The 16,075-nt window shown below is 34.2% G+C and overlaps 2 protein-coding genes across 2 annotated transcripts; both read right to left on the bottom strand.

The window, feature by feature from the left end:
• Positions 1-1,041: 1,041 nt before the first annotated feature.
• Positions 1,042-2,005, bottom strand: LOC117919191 (ethylene-responsive transcription factor ERF109-like). The gene has a single exon (XM_034836313.1). It carries the CDS (start codon positions 1,955-1,957, stop codon positions 1,403-1,405), a length of 555 nt encoding a protein of 184 aa, XP_034692204.1. The 5' UTR covers positions 1,958-2,005; the 3' UTR covers positions 1,042-1,402.
• An 11,223-nt stretch (positions 2,006-13,228) lies between these two features.
• On the bottom strand, positions 13,229-15,991 carry LOC117919439. Its single transcript, XM_034836643.1, has 2 exons — positions 15,750-15,991; positions 13,229-14,246 (listed from the first exon to the last, which is right to left on the bottom strand). The coding sequence occupies exons 1-2, from the start codon at positions 15,989-15,991 to the stop codon at positions 13,400-13,402; spliced, it is 1,089 nt and encodes a 362-aa protein (XP_034692534.1). The 3' UTR covers positions 13,229-13,399.
• Positions 15,992-16,075: the final 84 nt, after the last annotated feature.

Below are 16,075 nucleotides of genomic sequence, written 5' to 3' on the forward strand. Positions count from 1 at the left end.
TTATTAAATTTTTTTAGAAAATTTTTGTTTATGACATTTTTTCACTGCAATAATTTTTTTTTTTTTTTTGGGTAAACTTAAAACTTTTTAAGAGGGATATCTGAATGCCACGTGTCTCGGCATTTTATTCTCATCAAAGTTGTCTTCCAAGACCTTTGGAGAGAAGGGTCAAAAAGTTTAGCAGCAGTCATGACCTAAAACTTTTTGGATACTATATGGTGACTCGATGATATTTTTTTTTATATATATTTAATAAATACTGATAGTTTTATTATTATTATTATTATTATTATGTTTTTACCATATTCAATCATTTAATGGATTTCCTTTTTATTACTATAATCTAGAATCTATTCTCTAAATCCCTTATTTCACTCTGACAATATCATTCACTGGATGTCACGATAAATGTATTTCTACAATTATAATCGAGTCAAGTCATGAAATATATAAATTGATCAAATAAAATTTGGACTATGACATCACTTATTTTATTGGATCATAATAAAAAAATATTCTTTTCAAGTGAACCAATTCATTCTTAATATGGGGCTTCTTGTTATGCTTGGAATAAAGACACATGATATATCTTATGAGTAATCTCATTCAAATATGGTAGATTAAAACATGACATTAAAATAAATGATTATTGAGCTATATGAGGTAAGAAACTCTCAAGTACGATTCTAAATGAAGAAATCGATTCCCCTATTCCGATTAAGAATAATTACCCATTCATTAGGGAGATTTTGAAATTACGGGAGCTTGGTTCGACCAAACCGCTGAATATTGAAAACAAGTTATAACATAAGCACATAATTGGTTGAAGATCACTTTTATGACTTTTCATATCTTTTGAATAATGTACCTAAATATGTCATTTCAAGAGGCATTCCTTGGAAGTAGTAAGTTTCCAAACTTTTAGGAATGTTCCAACATGGGCATATATAATCTCCCATATGTAATTATATATATATATATCTTAATGCAACATATACATTTAATGTGGCATTTGAGATTAGTTTGGCTTGTCCTATTTGATTCTCCTCCTGTCTCAATTTGCAATTCTATAACACTCTCCATGTGTGGGTGGTTAGAGGACTGCACCTGATATAAGGTGTTAAAACATGATATATATATTGATCCCAAATCTATTTAGGAAAATTGGTGGTTCAATAAATCATGCAAATGGGTAGTTCAACAACATAGACCGTGCGCAACATTTGCGTATGGTCGGAGCCTTGAACAGTAATATCGACGAACTGGATCATAAACCTAGTTAAGTACCAGCTTACTACGTACTAGGAAGTTTACTCGTATGCATATGGGCTCAACCCTTATTCTATCCCAGACTTTGTTTCTAAAATATATAAGCCTGGTGTGAAGGAAGATCCTGCATAATCTACTCTCGAAGTTCTTTTGAACTGGTCTCAGCGTTCATATTCTCCAATTTTTTCTTCTCCGCTGTGTCCGATGCACTGGGCTCACCTTCCTCACTAATGTTGTTTGATTTTTTCTCATTTTTATAGTCGGATAAAGGGAAGTTGAGCCTGGCTCTAATTCCTCGGAATTCATAGGATTTTCTATCATAAGCTCTAGCAGCGGCCTCTGCAGTGTCGAATGTGCCCAACCACACCCGCATGCCCCGGCGTGGGTCTCGAATCTCCGCCGCCCATTTTCCCCAGGGTCTCTGTCGAACACCTCTGAACTTGACCTTCCCCCTAGCATCCTCCGTTTCACCCGGCCCCACAAAAAGGTTACACCCAATACATCCGTCGTAGTCGCAGTGCGGACACTTTTCAGGAGGAGGGAGTGACAACAGGGTCTGAGTTTGCTGGGTGTGGGTGGTGGTGGTGGACGTAGAAGCTGACATGACATTTTCTGGATGCTCGGTGGTTCCGGCGATGACGTTACGGAGTGTGGACACAATGATTGCTGACTCCTCTTCCGTATTCATTGTTGCTCTCCGAAGTCTGGAACTCCTTTTGCTTTCTGTTTTTCTCGTCTGCAGTAGGCAGGGGAGTGGGCGTCGAGACTCAAGAATAGAACATATATATATATACTGATATATATAGGCACGTGGAGTCCAGCCGGCACACCTATTGGACACGGTTTGTGTTGATATTTGGCACGTGGGAAGTAGAAGGCCCCTGGACAGGAAGAAACTTAAAATGAGATCGGGAGTAACGAGACCTATCCAGCCATATATGTAAGGGGGAGGACCCACCCACGTCGCTGTCCCAGCTGGTCTCGACCTTTTTGACGAGGTTAAAGTTCCAAATGTAGATGATTGCCGATGATGTAAGTGATGACACCAAAATATAAATAAATAAAATTAAGTAGCAGTAAATAAGATTAGGGAATAAAAAAGTGAAATTAAAATATAAAATAATATAATTAAACTTGGACACAAGGAATATAAATAATTTTTTTTTTATTAGGACCATATTTTGATAGAATCAATATGTATGATCAAGTATCATTGGTAACCCTTTTTTTTTTATTATTATTTTGGTAACTTTAACAATTAATTAAAAAGACTTTTCTTAATGCTTTGGAAGATGATAATATGATCCAAACATAATATAGAAATAAATTTTTTTTGGATACTCATAAAAAAGGCACCACTGATAAGGTGGTGTCACATTCACATTTTCAAATTTGTTATTTGTATTATAATTTTATTTATTTATATTTTTATCATCAATCTATATCTCATCACATATATATTCAATTCAATAATCCCTGTTTTTTGTTTTATATATACCATTACAATATTTTAATATTTTCTATGATAACATTGGTCATCTTTTTGTAGCCAAGGTACAAGCTTCTCTACTATTATTATCGGAGTATCTAGACTTCACTAAAAATTTGCTTAATTATTTGTATTATGAAATTATTTTTTACATGAACTCATGTCTAATTTTTTGTTTGACAACCTTATGGATATTCATTTTCAATAAATAAAGATTTATTTAGGAATAACTTTTTATTATTTTTTTTTACTTTTTAGATTCAAAATTTTTTTTTTCTCAACCTTCATCCAATTAGGGTAGTACAAGGAAGTTATATTTAGATACAAATTAAATTAATGGTCAAAGCACCATTTGGTAATTAGATATATTATTTGAAATTAAAATCTAATGTAACATGATAAATTAGTGAGAGTAAATCCCAATGTGAAAAGAACCAATGATTGAGCTGGTGGCTTTAACCGAGTTGTACACCTGGAAAGCGTTGAGCACCATCTGTAGCTCCAATAGACCAGGGCAGTTGAGATAAACCGAAAAAAAGTCGGTTGAAAACTTTGGCGTCAAACAGGGACCTTGAGAGACTGGTGGGGCTGGCTGTTTCGGCGCAGACCTCTATCAACTCTGATCAATACAGCTAGGAAATGGACCAGTTCAAACTTCAAACCGGATAGTCACTTTTCCTGCAATGACTTTTTCTCATTATGTCATTGTCCTAGGAAGTTTTCAGGTTCCTCACACGAAGGCGATACCTTGCATGGCCTCCGCCAATCGGATTATAGGATTTGATTCCGTGATCATTTATATATATATATATATACACTTGGCTACAATTATATATAATTTATGGGTTGTTATATGGTACACTACCTATTCACATTTGACCCCAAAATATGAGATATGTAAAGTATATATCATTAAAAAATTTATAAAAATTTATCAAACCGGTAAAGATGACTTATTGGTGAGAAATAATCACATGCATTTCATATATATATCTAAATATTACAATTTTTTTATAATTTATTATTAAATATCAAATATAATTTGTTATTTAATGCATTACCTAACTTTATCTAAAAAAAGAAAATCTTACCTACTACTCTTATACTCTCATTATTCATATATAAAAAAATAATAGTAATTTAATATGAAAATTAAATAATTTCAACTACCAAATTACAAAATATGTAAGATGTATTTTGATGAATCAAATTTCAAGATTAAGTTTAAAACTTTTTTAGAGAGAAAATTTAAAATTTGTATTATATGAAGAAGATGAAGGATTTCAAGTGATTACAAGTGTCAAAGGTAATATTTGATTTTTTTTTATCTAAATATAATTGTTGTAAGAAGAATTGTGATGTTAAATAACGATTTATAATTTTTTATGAGTTTCTTATAAAATTTTGTTATCAAATTGTTATTAATATTTTTATACAATTTCTTTTTTGTGTTCATAGATTAAATTTGAAGATGAAGTTTTATATGTCTTGAAGGATGTCAAGTGATTACAAATGTTAAAAGGTAACATTTGATTTTTTTTTTTCCATTTATATATAACTATTGTAGGTAGAAATGTCATGTTAAATGACATTTAAATATGTAATGATTTATAATATCTAGATTTTTTAATTTTTTTCTGAGTTATTTTTAGTCAAATTGAGAGCATTTAGTAATTTGTTATGAAATTGTCATTAATATTTTGTAAGAGATGGTACAAACTTTGTAAAAGAGTGTACGAATTTTCTAAGAGAGGGTACGGACTTTCTAAGAGAGGGTACGAACTTTTTAAGAGAGGGTACGAACTGTCTAAGAGATGGTACGAACTTTCTAAGAGAAGGTATGAACTTTCTAAGAGTGAGTACAAACTTTCTAAAAGAAAATACGAACTTTCTAAGAGAGGGTACGAATTTTCTAAGAGATGGTACAAACTTTCTAAGAGAGGATACGAACCTTTTAAAAGAGGGTAAAAATTTTTTAAGAGATGATACGAACTTTCTAAGAGATGGTACAAAGTGGTACCGTAGAATTTTCCATAATTTATTTCTATTTTTCTTTTGAACACATAAATTAAAATAAAAATACAACTGTTGACTCCTCATTTTGACCGGACAATTGGAGGAGAATATTCTCGTTGGTTTGTTATAGAGCAGCAGAGAGATCCTTAAGGCTGACACGTAGCTGTGGGAGCTCTTTTCCGTTAGGGAAGACACCACATTAGGGAGCACCTTTGAGAGAGAGCAGACACTTTTTCTGGAGAGAACCAGCGGAAGACACGTAGCAGAGACCGTTGGGAGAGGCTTGGAGGGGAAGCAAGAAAAGTTTGGAAGCTTGAGAGAGGCTGGGGGAGTGAGGCGGTGGGAAAGCCATTTTTGAGAGAGTGAGTAGGAGATTTAGAGGAAGCTGGGGGGGACTGTGAGAAAGAGGAGAAAACAAAGAGAGCTAGACCAAAGACAGAGAAGGAGCAGAGGAGAGAAGGGGAGCTGGTTTGCCGTGGTTTTGCTAGAAGTTTAGGAGAAGAAGCAGAGCAGCTTGAAGGCCAGCTAGTCTTGCTGGAGGGGAGCATTTTCAGATACGTTTGCTAGACCACATATTTATTCCAGTTGATTTTCTTGGGGTTGCTGTGACTGTGTTATTATAAATCCATGTCTCATTCTTATGCGAAATTTGTTTAAGAGTGATCTAGTTCCTTTTTAGCTTTCCTATGGGTGTCTGAGTCATACCTTTGATCTAATTTCCACCTGGCGATGCATAAGCCCATTCACTTCAATATGAGATGGGGCTTGGTTTAATGTTTTCTTTGGTTTATTTAATGCTCTGTTTTTATGCTTGCTCCCTTCTTGTTTGCCCTTTGCTCTCGGTTATGATTCGTACCCCCAAGGAGAATAGTTTTGGCCAGCATTGCCATTGGTTTTCATATGGGCACAGTTTTCTGAATTTGGGTCGCTGCTGTTTCATTGCTCATGGAGTTGCTGAGTTATTCTGCTCAGAATTGGTGACTGCCATCCCAGGGTATTAGCGTTATCTTTTGACTGCTCATGGTTCATGCACCTATACTATTGGAGCTGATGGGATGATCTCCAAAATTAACTCTAGCCCAGGAAACCAATTGGGGGCGTTCAAAGCTTCTATAAAGGTGATATTATTTATGTTGGCATCCTCAAATTGCAAGAGGTTTTAGGAAAAATCAACGTCCCATCACAATTGTGGCCCATGGAACCAGAAGATAGGATGGAATGATCAGGCGGTGCACTTTCAGGCATAGAATATTTTGGAAGTTTTGGTTCACCAGATGGTATTGTCGAATCATTTCGATTGCATGCTGCAGGCGGTTGTAAGGATCCGTATGACACAACTAAACATAAAAGGAGTCCCTAATCAGACGGGAAAGCTACCCGCTGTCAATTTTCTTCATATGGGAAGTCTCTAATCACTGTCAGAGATGGGCTCGATCTGAGTTTGTTGGTTTGCTTGAGAAGACAACTGCTGTGATTTGAGATCGGGTTTAGTGGAAATATATTCTGAGTCACCGCAACTGGGTGTGGGATCTAAGTTGGGCAATGGCCGCATGGGTGTCGTTGCTGCATTTTCGTGTGAGTGATTTGTTGATTCTCAAGAACCTTATATTTGCTGTCTTCCAGAACTTCTCAGCTTCGGAAGCTCAAGCCTGATGAGTCTGCAATCAGATGCCAATCTTCACACAGCCACTTTGACACTCAAAGTGGGATATGAAGGGCACCGCTTTAGCAAAACTTTGAAATTGGGATTAAAGACAACTGACCATAGAAATGGAATTAAAAGTTCAGACGGGAAGGGCCGAGTGAAGAAGTCAAGTTCAGGAGATTTGCTCCCCTCAACAAATTTGTGTCAAATACCACTAAGTTCATAAAGAGGTTTACAATTGGTTTGCCATCAGCTTTGACGACTTTGGGCGTACATTAACTCTCCAACAAACTGAAGTTTGCCGAAGTAATTTTTTTTTCGAGACTCAACTCGATTTATGGCTCAAGACCAGCTACAACTCTGATAATGGTGAATCATTAGGTGAAGAAAACTGGAGGCAGCAATTGGCCTTCTACATGCAAGGCGTCAGAGTGATTCTCCTGTGATTGAGAGCACTGTATCCGCACCCATACCTGCTAAAGCAGCTGGTGGAAATGTATTTGATGTCCCTCTTCTCTATCATTACATGTTTCCCTGGCCATGAAGGTGATGTTAATACTTTGGTTCTCTCCAGATAGGAATGGATTTGGGAACTGGCTCAAATGAGAAACTGAACTGAGGAACTCAAGACAGCAGGGTAGGTACAAAGAAGGTTCAAAAATGCATTGAAAACTGTTGAGATGATTAAGAGAATGGAGCTAAGAGAAATACTTCGAACTTCCTAAACAAAGAACGTGCCTATTTGGACTGCCAATCCATTTATCATTTTCTTATTATGCTCTCCACTCGAGTGATTCTTCCCTCGTATTTGCATTTGATGGTCCTTGGTAACGCTGGAGCGGCTACTGGAGATGCACGGAGTTAAGATGGCAAAGTGACAGCATTTCAGAGTTCAATTCCGGCAGTTCCACTTGGGTCGCTTTCACATGGTCATGGAATGATAAGTCCTATTGGAATAATTTCCCATGGGATGATAGGAGGATGAAGGCTTGCCAACTTTCATTGTGCTCCACTACGAGACTTCACTCCAAAAGCAGAGAGACGTAATGTTAATTATATGGATTCTGCTGCCCTGGCTTCTGCCTTAACTGAGATCCGGGAGCTCAAAACCTTTTGGGAAATGACGGCAGTGCATAAAATAACAAGAAGGAAGGAGCACCTGACCTAAGATTATCAATTTGATGAATTTGGTGCGGTTCATAATTGCCACTGTGGTGCTGTAGGCTGTGCTTAAGATGCCGAGTGAGATTGGAACAATCGAGAACATCCCAAAGACTTGCCCAGAGTCGGAGAAAATTGTTTTCCTTGATGATGATGCTGTTGACCAGAGGATTTGACCTCACTTGTACATGATAGCATCTTTCCATATCAACATAAAGACGTGGCTCACCAGGCAAGTCTCAAGAAAATGTTGCTTTTTCCCAATGTTGAATATTTTATCCAAACACGTAGGAAAGGAATCAAGTGCATATTTGAATAGTAAGGAATGTGAGTCATGTGACACCAGGACACAGTATAACAGTGTATACAAGTCAGACCCACAAAATCCAAATTATAAATCACCGGCCAAACTGTGGAGATCGCCGCGGCTAACCGTGACAGCTTCCTGGAATCTGGATCCAACTGGAAAATCCGAAAATGTATGCATATCATAATTTTCAAAGTAAATACTAAATACCGTGTCCTGCCCCATTTCGCTATTCTTCTTTATGTCGCTGTTCTTTATTGTGTCGTACTTTGGTCTAACCCGAGGCCGACGCAGGTCCAATATTGCGAAATATTGATGCCATTAATTGATGTTGTAAGCTCTGTTCCTACCGTTCAAATAATATCAAATATATGTTACAGAATATAAAATTAAATTAACTCTAGGTATAAAAAAAAATTATTGATATTTTAATGCAAATAATATTAGTTTAACAACACAAAATTAAAATAATCCAAAAAGATTTTAATATGATTTGACCAATCATGCCTATATATATATATATATATGGAAAAGAGAGAATCATTCTAATATATTATATAGAATATTACAAAAAATAAAAACCAAATATAATTATTGGATTGTCGAAATATTTTATGTTTCCTGTATCTTTCTTTTTCATATTATTTTTTGAAATTCATCTTCATTTCATAATATTTTCCCTCATAAATTAATATCATATTATAATATCATATAAATATAAAAAAATTCTTTACAATATTCTTGACAAAAAAATTTATACTAATTAAGAATTTAAGACATTTTCCTGCAAAAATAACAAAAATAACGGAAATAAAAGAGAAGTAGGTATATTCAAGGTTAAAATTATTGGTTTTCATTGACTACTTGAATTTTAAGTATATATTGAAAGATATCAGTGAGTATTTTAATATAAAATATCAGTCAGATAAAAATAAATCAAAACTCATGGAAATATTGAGAAAATTACAAAAATGATAGAAAAATAATAATAATACAATAAGACTTTGAAAACATAGTAATATTAAAATGATGATATGTTTAATTATAAATTTATATTTGTTTTATATTTAATTTGTATATAAAACATATAATTAAATAATTAAAATTAACTTATTTATAATAATTTTATTTTAATTAATTTATAATATGATATATATTTATAATTTATCAAATATGTTATAACTTATAATAATATATATATAAAAACCAAATGAAGATGTGGTTTAATGGGACAAGCCATCCTTAATCTGTTAAAAGAAAGTGTATTTTAATTGTAAGTGTCACAACAGTCTTACATCTGAAAATATTTTTATTTAATAGATGTTGCCCTATCCATTAGCATAATATTAAATTTGGGCAGGTTGGGTTGATTTCAACTTTATGTTGTGAATAAAAGGTTATTGAATTTTGGCATTAAATCCAAAATTGAAAATGGTGTTGACATGGTATTGAAATTATCGTCGATATATATCTCAATATTTTACAGAAAGTACATACATCACCATATCAACAAATTGAATAGGCTTTTGAATCTCTCATCTTAGTTTATTGATTGCAATCGAACCTTATTGTAAAAGTACTTGAGATGAAGCATCTTCTTCATCTTTGATACTTTCCTTTATTATTTGTCTCATTAACATTTGTTATTGATGTTGTCTCAAACACCATCTATTATGAGTACTCGTTGTCTTCTTCTCTTGAGAATAATTTTTATCTACATGTCTTAGTAAAGTAGATTTATCACAAGTTGCATTCCCACTTTAAATTATTCTCTTCGAATCTAGACACCAAAAGTAATGTCCCCTTCCACCTACATTGAGCTTAATGAGTAATGTTCTCTTGGCCCTTGAATTTAATTTGTGTTCATTCACATAAAAAAGGTTGGTGGAATAAAAATGTATATTGAATAATAATCATTTGCAAGTTTTCTATATTATACCCAAATAGGAGTTTTGCTTTCAATTGTAGTCAATAGTATACAATTGATGAGATGATATGCAAAAACAACTATCTTAGCCAAAAAGAATTTTTTTTTGCCTAATCTAGCATTTGACAACATACATTGAATCTTTTTCCAACAAAGTTCAATTCCTGTGCTCTATTATCCCATTTTGTTATGGTATATTGCTAATTATGAAGGGTTGAACAATGCCCTCATTTTGCAATAGTTAGACAGATTGATCATTTTTGTATTCACCATTATTTGATCTTCTTGTTAGTTTTAGTTTCATACAATTTTTCCATTTCAAAAACACTCTAAAAACTTTGCCCTAAGCTTCCATGACATACCCTCAAACCCCTCTAAAGAAGTTGTCAATGAAAGCAATAAAGTAGTGCATACCTCCTAAAGAAACTACTTAATTTAATTGGTTGTTAGACATGCATATTGATATAATCTAAGATATCTTCAATTTGGTGAGTCGTAGTATCAAATTTCACTTGTGTTTGCTTTCCAATAACATAATGTTCACACAATCCTAATTTTCCAGTTATGTATCCTTTAATAAGCTTTGCTTCATAAAATTTTATATATTCATTTCACCTACATGTCCTTTGTGCATATGTCAATGTCCCTTGGGCATATGTCATAACCTTATAACTTCTAATTTTGTACCATTTTCAATAACTATAGTTGTTGATCTAACAATTGTACTCCCCCAAAGGAAGTACAAATGATTATTTATTCAATCCATCACCGGAATGCACCTAAACAAACAAAACTTTCAAAAACCCATCTTTTACGGTAATTAAGAACCCTAATGGATTCTAATATTCCTAATGAGTTTCAATTAATCCATCATGAGTCTTTAATTGTAACATGCATATTCCTGCTTTCACATGCATTTCTTCAAAGCTAGAATATGTTACAATATCATGGTAAGGTTGTGACTCAACTTTTGTTCAATTACTGATCTGATTTATAATTTAGAATTTAATAATATTTTCTATTTAACTACCTATCTAATTTTAAAAATGTTATTTTTAAGTAGTGACATTCAAGGGAGAGAGAGACCTTCTAGATTCCCATTAAATATAATATAGTATTTTATTAATATAAATATATTCCCAATATTAAAATAGTTAGACAATAGGCAAAAATGAAAAGGATTGTAGAGAAGAAGATGGTTTTGACGAATCCAATGGGTGTATGCTGGGTTTGGGGTTGTAGTACCATTTTTAGAAGTAAGAGTGGTAGGAGGACATGGTAAAATGCCAGTGACATATCCCAACAAATCATAACCAACTAGGAGAGTGTAAAATTGGAGTCTCCATGTAGAAAAATTGTGTTGAGTGAGTTTGATAGGGGTTTGGTAAGAGGCGTTTATGGCTATGAGTAAGGATGAAAATATCGGTAATCATGGATATATCGGTACTTCGATTTTATAGATATATCAAAGATATATCGGTGGATATTTTGGAAAAAAATATCGGTAAGTTTAAAATTGTTAAAAACTCATGAAAATATAAGGAAAACCTCATAATAATATAATTAGAAGTATAATAGACATTTTAAAGTTATTTTATTGAAAATTTTGATATATGTATAACATGATTTATCATATTTGATAATAATATCGTTGTCATACTGAGCTGTACCAATTATCAACCACCCAAATTGTCAAAATCCATTCATCTAATTGTCTTATCCAACAATCCAACAAATCAACGCCCTTATATACCACTAGAAAATGTATGTAAAATGTTACTTTTGAGTAAAGAAATACTTTTGATATTTTCATAGAAATTTTAATAAAGTTAGGATACCAATGGAATTCCACGCTTTTAACTCAAAATTTAAAATTTAAATAGAAAATTTCAGATTTTATTTTTATTATTAGACTTAATTTTTCAAAGTTTAAAATTGAATTACTTTAAACTGTAACTTCATTACTCAAACTTATTTAGTTTATAACAAAGATGCAAATTGCATAAAAAGGTTTCACATTATTTTTATATTGAAATGTTGGGAAAAATTGCTCAAATAATAATATGTGATAATTACAAAATGATAGCAGCAAAATAAAAATAAAAATAAAAATTATTCTTTATGTAATTAAATAAACATATGAAAATTTAAAATAATTTAACATATAAATTAAATTGAATAATTAACTAAAATAGAAAAATCAAGACATCAATGAAAAAAAACCCTTTATCATGAAGGGAAAAAAACCACATCACCTAATCCGGTCAAAATCTTCCACTATAATTAGAATTGAATTATGCGCACACAAAACAACAAAATAACCGACACACATATCCTCTTTTCATCGGAAAATTCTATATACAGTTTTTGTTTTTTTTTGGGCTTTTTTTATTGAAGTTGGCCCCACTTATTTTGCCCTTTTGTTTATTTGAAGTGGCCCCCACCTCTACGTGGAGGGACGCCACTCAACATGCGGCGGGTAACAACATAACGTCAAAAGAACCTTATCCATATCATGTACAAGGATTTCAATAGAAAAAGAAAATTTCCTAGGTCGTGACGACCAATGTTTTTAGAATCGGATAGATAATTGACCCGGAAACGTTATTCATTGATAGATTGACGATCCAACCGTCATAATGTATAATTTATAAATTATTAAAATTTAAAATAATTATAAAAATAAAATAATAATTTATATATTATTTTAAAATTAAAATTTTATTTAAAAATTAGAAAATTAGTTTTAAATTAGAAATTAAAATTAAAATCATAATTTAAATTTAAATTTAAAAAATTTTCAAATTTATTTTAAAATTAAAAAACTTATTTTAAAATCAATAATTTATTTAAAATTATAATATTTTTATTAATTTAAATTAAAAGCATAAGTTTTAAATATCATAAAATAAAAAAATAATTAATATAAAAAGAAATAAATAGTAACGAGGTAAAAAATAATTTTTAAAAAAATCTGTAAGAAAGGAGAGGAGCGGGCAGTGGGGTTTTGGGGGTTGGGTTTCCACTTCCAGCGCAAGGGTGGGGGTTTCCGACGGGAAAAAAGGGGAAAGCTTTTCAGCTTTTCCAGCGCAAGGGGTTCCAGCACAGGGAAGGGGGTGGTTTCCAGCGCGGGGGGTTCCTTCGTGCAAGAAGAACTTTTCCGGCGCGCGCGCAAGCAGGGGGTGGTGGTGTTCCAGCGGGGTCGCGGGCTGGCTTTGCAAGGGTGGTGGGGGTCCTGCTGGCAGGACTTTTCCGGCGCGGGGACAGGGAGGGTTCCAGCGGGGTGGCCTTGCAAGGGGGGGTGGGGGTCTCGCCGGAGGGGAACGACGACAATGGAGGAAAAATATAAATAAAAAAATTGAATCGGACGGTTCGGAACAGTCCGTTCATCCGGTTCTCCGGTTGGACCAACGGTTTAACGGGTTTAATTTCGGATTGACCATTTTCCGGCCCAATTGACCGGATCGAACCGGAATCGTGACGGTCTGATCGGCCGGTCCGGTCCGGTTTTAAAACATGATTAAAACTGTGGGTCTAAGTTTGACTGTACATCTATCAAATCATCCCAAGTACAACAGTAAATTATCATGGGTGTAAACTCTGATCCTCCTCCGTCAACTCTCCAAGCTCTTTCACACCGGTCTCCACTGCTACACCCTTCAATCTTTCTTTCTTTGTATTATCCGATGCACTGGGTTCATCTTCCTCATTAATGGTGATTGATTTTTGTTCATTTTTATAGTCGGAAAGTGGGAAGTTGAGCTTAGCTCTAATTCCTCGCAATTCAATGGCTTTTCTATCGTAAGCTCGAGCGGCGGCTTCCCCCGTGTCGAACGTGCCCAGCCACAGTCGCACAGCTCGCCGCGGGTCTCGAATCTCCGCCGCCCATTTTCCCCAGGGTCTCTGTCGAACTCCTCTGAACTTGCCCTTCCTCGTCCTCTCCTCTGCTTCACCTGAAGGCACAAAAAGGTTGCAGCCAAGACAGCCTTCGTAGTCGCAGTACGGACACTTTTCAGGAGCAGGGAGAGACAACAGTACCTGATCAGTTTGCTGGGTGGTGGTGAACGTGGACGATGACGTGGCATTTTCTCGAGGTTCAGTGGCTCCGGCAATGACGTTACAGAGGGTAGAGACCATGATTGAGAACTCCTCTTCCTTATTCACCTTCACTCTCTGAATTCTGTCTCCACAGTCGCTCATTTTCCTTTTGAGTTTTTCATCTACAACGAAGGGAGAACTCAGAGGATAGAAAATGATATATAAAGAGGTAAACGGTGAGAGTCTAGATGGGGTCCACCTGGAACACCCTCTCAATGCCTTTATTTTTGGCACGTCGGCAGCTGGAAGGCCCGGCCGCAAATCATGGACGATAACACACGTGGCTTTCCGGTTGACCCAGTTCACGATGTCGATGTCAGGAGGTAAAGCCCGTCTTTATTTCTTAAGTTATTTATATTTTATTAATATCTAATATTTATTTTTACATGTTAAAAATATTTATAAAATTAATTCATATTATATATATATATATATATATTAAAATTAATAATTAAAAGATAATAATTTAATATATTTTAAAATTAAATATATCAAATTATTTTTAATAGAGTTTAAAAAAAAACAGTAAATACAAGAAACTCAATTGATTTCGCTTTCGGATGGGAATGAGAATTGACGGATGAGGGTCGTGAACCACATCACCTGTAGATGTCAGGGGCCTACCAAAGTCAAGAAGTATGAAAGAAAGCTGAAAAAGGGATCCAGGTTTGTTTTGAAGTCAAAATATTGAGGCGTTCCAGGTTTGAAGTCAAAATATCGAGGCGAAAAGCTCCAACATTTCGAAATCACCAGTGGAAATGGAACTGGGAAATCAGACGCGGCCAGATTGCAAAGCTCATTGCCAGCAAAATTCCTTCCCAGTTTCTCCACAGGCTAAAATTAAAATATTGTTGGTAAACTCTTCTATTAATATATTGATTTTGTCTGGCGACATCCGTCAAATCTCTTCTTCTTATTAGAATTCAAATCCTCCATTGTAGCTTATGAGGCTTAGTAAGTGGATTGTGCTTCACCAAAATATCATGCTCCACTACGTCGAACTCGGAGGCCCATTCACGATTTTCAGGCAAACACCGAGTCCCGCAATACAAATCCCATGGCTATTCCCACCTTCTTACAAATCTTGCATTGGTCCTTCGCCTTGGTATTCTTTAAAAATAAAGATAGTGTCAGTTTCACAGCTTTCTCTTTGATTCTGCTTTTTCTTTTTCTTTGGCAGACTCTTCTTCCTTCACAAAACCTTTATAGCACTTAGAACATAGATTTCATGTGTCAGGTGTCCCAAAGAAGCCACAACCATTTGCGCATAATGATGGATCTTCCATGTTTCTCCTTTCTTCTTATGGAATTGCTCTTCTTCTTTTTTTTGGGTATTACTTGAGAATTTTCACATGTTGAAGGATTATAACGAAGTATCTCAAATTCTTAATTGTAATAAGAGTTTAAGAATGTTATAAAAAATGTTCAAAATTACAATTAGATTTTTTTAAAAACAAACAAAGATGGTAGGAATATTTTTATAAATATTTTAGATCATAAAGGAAAAAAGTTAGGAACGAAATGAGTTTGTGAATATAGGATGTAAAAAAGAGTTTATAGTTCAAGGTAAAAACACAAAAAGTGAGAAATACGAGATGTTTTGGACTCAGATAATTATACTTGTCTCTATCCTATATAATATTTTCTATCATAGTGAAAAATTATCTTTTATTCATAGAGATAAATATGATTAACTTCCACAAATAATTAATTGACCCACGTTAAAACTTTGTGTATTGTTTTCGGTTTTATTTTATATTTTTTTATTAATATGTTTGCGTTCAAAATATATATATATATATTTGCAGCCATTAAAACCCAAGTGATGATAACGTACCCATTTTCATACTGGTCCATGAAAATCTCCCACACAACGTCTTTCCGTATGAAGGGAACAAACAATGAGAACCCAGTGATGTAATTCTGTTTGCAATCAAGAAGCAATGCGTAAGTGATGATAACATTGCAGCCATTTTCACACCAGTCCACGAAAATTTCCAGCACAGCATCTTTCAGAAGAAAAGAAAAAACAATGAAGACCACATGATTTATGTCTTCCAGGTCCGACTCTACTGACATCGTTATCATAATGGTCGGCAGCCAATGCCTGGGTGCTGGGATTGCCCTTTTTCACAAATTGATGTATAAGTGAGATTGAATGAG

Source organism: Vitis riparia, chromosome 7 (genome assembly GCF_004353265.1).
Source record: "Vitis riparia cultivar Riparia Gloire de Montpellier isolate 1030 chromosome 7, EGFV_Vit.rip_1.0, whole genome shotgun sequence".
In the NCBI taxonomy this organism is placed as follows: domain Eukaryota; kingdom Viridiplantae; phylum Streptophyta; class Magnoliopsida; order Vitales; family Vitaceae; genus Vitis; species Vitis riparia.